General features: G+C 34.3%; 2 protein-coding genes across 2 annotated transcripts; both read right to left on the bottom strand.

The window, feature by feature from the left end:
• Positions 1-906: 906 nt before the first annotated feature.
• LOC123226723 (disease resistance protein RGA2-like) lies at positions 907-1,761 on the bottom strand. Its single transcript, XM_044651256.1, has one exon. The coding sequence runs from the start codon at positions 1,759-1,761 to the stop codon at positions 907-909; it is 855 nt and encodes a 284-aa protein (XP_044507191.1).
• A 51-nt stretch (positions 1,762-1,812) lies between these two features.
• On the bottom strand, positions 1,813-2,274 carry LOC123226722 (putative disease resistance protein RGA3). Its single transcript, XM_044651255.1, has one exon. It carries the CDS (start codon positions 2,272-2,274, stop codon positions 1,813-1,815), a length of 462 nt encoding a protein of 153 aa, XP_044507190.1.
• Between the last annotated feature and the right edge of the window lie 2,837 nt (positions 2,275-5,111).

Below are 5,111 nucleotides of genomic sequence, written 5' to 3'. Positions count from 1 at the left end.
TCATTGGATGTAATTTCTCAATTTTGTAAAGATGGGAGAAACTTTAATGCTTGATCCAGTTCAGTAATATTTGGACGTTACAAAATTTTCAAATCCACAAGAGCAGTTAGATTTGGCATAGCGCCCACTGGAAGAGATTCTAGATCAAGAATTTTGAACATAAGCATTGACTTTAAATTGGAGAGAGGGGCAGAAAATCAAGAGGAAGTTGATGGATCCCCTTTATTCTTCAACGTCATCGTCATCATCCGCTGCAGCGGCTTCGAGCTAGTCTCGAGCAATTTCAATTCTACCAAAGATGGGTACAGTGGCATGAACATCAAATTGAGGCAGTTTTGGATATCCAATTTGGAAAGACAAGGATATGAAGGCAACTCTGTATCATTATAATCAAGCTTCCTCCACCATCCCTTTAATTCAGGACAATCGTAAAGGGTGAATTGCTCTAGGGATGGGAAGAATGTTGCTGGCAATGTGGACCAACTCTTATTTGCTTCATCTGAAATGTACTCCAGATCATCTAGATGGCTAAGACACAGTCTTCAAACATGGCAATTTATCTAATGGTGGGATATGTTTGCATCTTCTACATTTTTTAATACTAATTGAAGACCCACGAATACTGATTTTGTTAAGATTTGGGTGTGGCTTTAGACCTTCTAACACCTCTACTTCATCTATTCCTTCATTTCCTTGAACGTCTCTATCATCACTTCTTCCGCAATCCAATGTCAGAGACCAAAGAAATTCCTTCCTTTCTAAGTTGGCCAACTTTCTACTTGCCTCAAATTTTAAGTTTTTAATCCTGAGTTTTCCTCTCAAGTTGTTCAGCCCATATAATTCCTTTGTCCCAGTATGATTACTTTTTCTTTTGGACTATTTGCTTACCACAAATAGTGGTAAAGTCTACAGAATAGTTAAATTCCCCAGTCCATATGGCATTCCTGTTAAAGAATCACACTTTTTGTTTATAAGATGTCTAAGGTTCACCATTTTTTTAACATCTCTTGGTAGGTCCATAAGCTCACTACAGTAAGACAGATCTAATGTTTCCAGATTTATTAGTCTTGACAATGAATCAGAAAGTATTTTAATATCAACACCAGAAAAATTGAGATATCGCAAGTGCTTCAATTCACCAATTAAACTCAAAACTTCCCCATCTGAACTCAATAGTTTCTGAAATTTTAACCCTCCAAAGTCCAATATTCGTAAGTATGCATAACTAGTTAAAATTTCATCACCATGATCCAAATTGAAACCCCAATTTAATCTACAAAATAAAAGCAAAGTTCTTATATTATTTCCACTATATAACACAGCTGGAAATTTCCATGATGCTTTTACTTCACCACAATCTAGTGACAAATGGCGACATCTTACATTCATACTTTCAACCTTTTCAAAAGTGTACATGGTGCATTCAGTTCCTACAACCAATTGTGTAAGGTCATGCATAAGATCATTTATCTTACAAGCGACTACATTGCCCCATGTATCATATTCTGGATCTTGGAAAAATGATCCTGAAAGTAGAGTCAAAAAATATTTATCACCAACATCTTCTAGACACTCTCTGTTTGACATTTGAAGAAACCCTTGTGCCATCCAAAGATGAATCAATTTTTGCTTCTTAATCTTATAATCCCTAGGAAACAATGCACAATAAGCAAAACATTGTTTCAAGTTTGAAGGGAGATGATCATAGCTGAGCTTGAGCAATGGTAAAATATCACTTTCTTCTTTAATCACCTTTGACATTTCATTTTCCTTAAAATTCAGCCAATCATCTTCCTTATTATTACCAGACAATCATTGTGCTATTGTCATTATGACAAGAGGAACTCCACCACACTTTGCTACAATCCCTTTTCCTATCTCTATTAATTTTGAATCTTTTGGTTCCACCTCATGTTGAAAGGCTTTCTGGGTAAACAACGACCAAAACGTTTTTTCATCTAGTCCTGTCAAGGTATAGACATAAGATTCAAGTTTGCTAGTAACCTTAGCAACTTCTTTAATACGTGTAGTAACTAGTGTCTTGCTTCCTTTTGAACCATTCATTAATAGATCAGTCAATTCATCCCATTTATTCTGCTTTTCATTCCATGCATCATCCAAAACTAGTAGATATCTTTTCCCATCAATTTCTTTTCTAAGGAATTCTTGCAATTCGTTCAAATGAAAATTTCCAAGTTCTTTACGAGTTGCAGATTTTATTATCTTTTCAACAATTGTCTTTACAGTAAAATCCTCAGAGACACACACCCACATCCTTAATTGAAAATAGTTTATGACATTCTCATCATTATAAACAAGCTAAACAAGTCTGATTTTTCCTACTCTTCCTAGTCCAACTATGGTAATAACTGAAACATTCACATAATCATTTGAGTCCAATACAAGTCTTATAACTTTACTTTTATCATTATCTCTTCCAATTACCTTTTCTACATGTATGAAAGAGTGAGTTTCCCTTTTTATACTTATGACTCCCTTTTCAACAAGACACTCAAAAAAGTGGAAATGCTTATAATTTTTAATGTCATCTAGTTTCTCCCTGATAGTCTTAATCTTATGAGCCATTCTAAGGCTATATGCAATTTGATTATATTTGGAGAAAAAGATCCGTACGTCATTTGCCAATTTGTTTCCAATCATCACCTCTCGCCGTCGAAGTTCAGTAAAGAAATCATCTAACAAGTCATCTGCCTCATAAAAAGCACCTTTAAGCCTCTGGATCCAATCAGTTACCTGTTGGTTCATTTTGTTGTGCTGCTTCTCAGCATCAAGAAGTGTTGATTTGATAGTGTTGACAGTCTTGTTGAGTTTTTGAATCTCATCCTTATCACCCCTTTTCAATTTGCCTTCTCGGAGAAGCAAGGATCCCAAACCTTCCAAGATTTTGCCCGCAACGCTAAATAGAATGCCTTCAGCCATTTGTTCTCAGTTGCTGTCATACAAGCTGATTTTTTTCAAGAGGTAGCTGTAAAAATTAATTGTAAGACAATATTGGTGATGTTTATAGACAAAAGTCAGGACTCTAACATAAAATATGAAGAAGATACTTGACTTGTTGATGGAATCCAAAGCCAAAAGGAAAAAGGTAGTAAATTCTTGTGCAACATCCCATTCCGGAAACGGACCTCTTAGCGGTAATTAATTTAATTTTTTTTTTAAATAATCAAAACTATCATATACAATTTGATGTTTATGAAAAATCATCACATAATACTTATTGGAATATAAAAGAAAATTATGTCAAAATGTCTCAAAGTAAAATTTAGTGAATATAAATAAATTGATAGTTTCGAAATGCATGGATTCTATAAAGTAAATTATTGTGAAAATGATCGGAATAAAAATAAAATAATTATAGCCAAAGCGTAGTTCAGCGTGTTAATCCACTCACCTCCCCGTCTGCCCTGTTATTTTTCATACCTGCAACACCCCAAAATAAATATATAAATTGTAACACTCAATAGACCTTTTTAATAAATTTGATATTTCATATGGATATTTTCGATGGAGTCTCACTGTCACACCCATCCTTGATATATCCAACTGGACACCCATCTCAGGTGCTTCTTACGTCATCATTTTGGAGGGCATCTGGTTTAGTTATATTATATATCCATCTTCACCAAATCCGAACACCCATCTCAGGTGTCGTTCACGTTAACATCACATATCAAATTAGTTCTGTTTTCTCTTTATGTGGAATCAAGATACACCCGTCTCAGGTGTCACTCACGTTAACATCACATATCAAATTAATTTTGTTTTCTCTTTTTGCGGAGTCAAGATGTCTCATTAATTGGCTATACCTCTGTTTATAACTATCTTAATCTATGAAATTTTTATCCACTAAATTTCAAGGATTGAACTTCAATTCATTCATTCAGCCATTAAAAGAAAAGAAATAAGAAAACACCTATTAAGTTATGTTATTTACTTAATCAATGCAACAAGCCAAACTTTGCATGATGAAGCGCACGTAACATATTATTACTTTATAAATTCAGCATTCCAATTCTTAGCACATGCCAATTTTAATAATGCAATCCGGCTCATGATGATGATTCATCCAAAGAGATAAGTCATACATTTAATAATAAAAAAAAATCCAGCACAATTAGCCACTCAAAATTTTCCACAACTTCATGACAAACCAGGCATGGGGAGAGTTATTGGAATTTTATACATGCACACCATAACGCGTGTGGATACACACATGCCACTGCAGCTGAAAATAAAATCTAATGCATGCTGTAATATTTTCATCTGTAATTGGTGGCAGAGATTCTGCCTTTAAGCCAAACGATGGAAGTTTCCGCTTTTACCAGGTGTGTATACCGTACGTTTAGCATGCAAGATGTATTTCTGGGCAGTGCGTCAATTCTGCCGATAAACTCTAAAAAAAATTTCTGATTTGGAAAGATAGCCATGTTTACAGAATCCTTCCTTCTCTTCTCTTCTTTTTTTTTTTTTTAAAGCGTCTATCCTAAAATCCTCACTTTCAATCCTCATGGAAATCAAAAGAAAACCTCTACAGCATAATCATACACATACATACAAAAATCATAATCACAGAAAATTATTGAAATAAGAGATATAGACAGCCTACGTTTCTCTTTTTTGTTTTTTTTTTTTCTGGAAACCATTCACAGATTTTCTTTCTTGTATGTCTAACCACCGAATCACATTCCATCAATTCATAAAACGATTATTTCAACAATTATATTGCAACCCATCATCACCGCTTAATTAATTATGAGTTCACGTATGCATTTGTGCACTTAATCTTCTTTTTTATATATATATATATATAAAAGGAATATACATATATAATCATAATAACTAAACATCCGGAAACACTTATATATATATATATACACACACAACAAATATCAACTGCTTTCACAGAACATAGATACAGTAGGGAAGGGTGGTTCAAAAGCCTATCTCTCCTCTGGCGATCACATCCGTCTTCGCATGGCAGTACTCTCCTCGATGACCTTTTTCTCTGATCGACGAAGGGAAGATTCTTCTTTCTCTTTGGCTGTATAAGAAAAGGTTGCTGGCAATGTAACAATTATGTAGTGGAGATG

The sequence above is a fragment of the Mangifera indica genome, chromosome 10, assembly GCF_011075055.1.
Source record: "Mangifera indica cultivar Alphonso chromosome 10, CATAS_Mindica_2.1, whole genome shotgun sequence".
NCBI lineage: Eukaryota > Viridiplantae > Streptophyta > Magnoliopsida > Sapindales > Anacardiaceae > Mangifera > Mangifera indica.
This window is presented reverse-complemented; position numbering and strand designations above follow the sequence as displayed.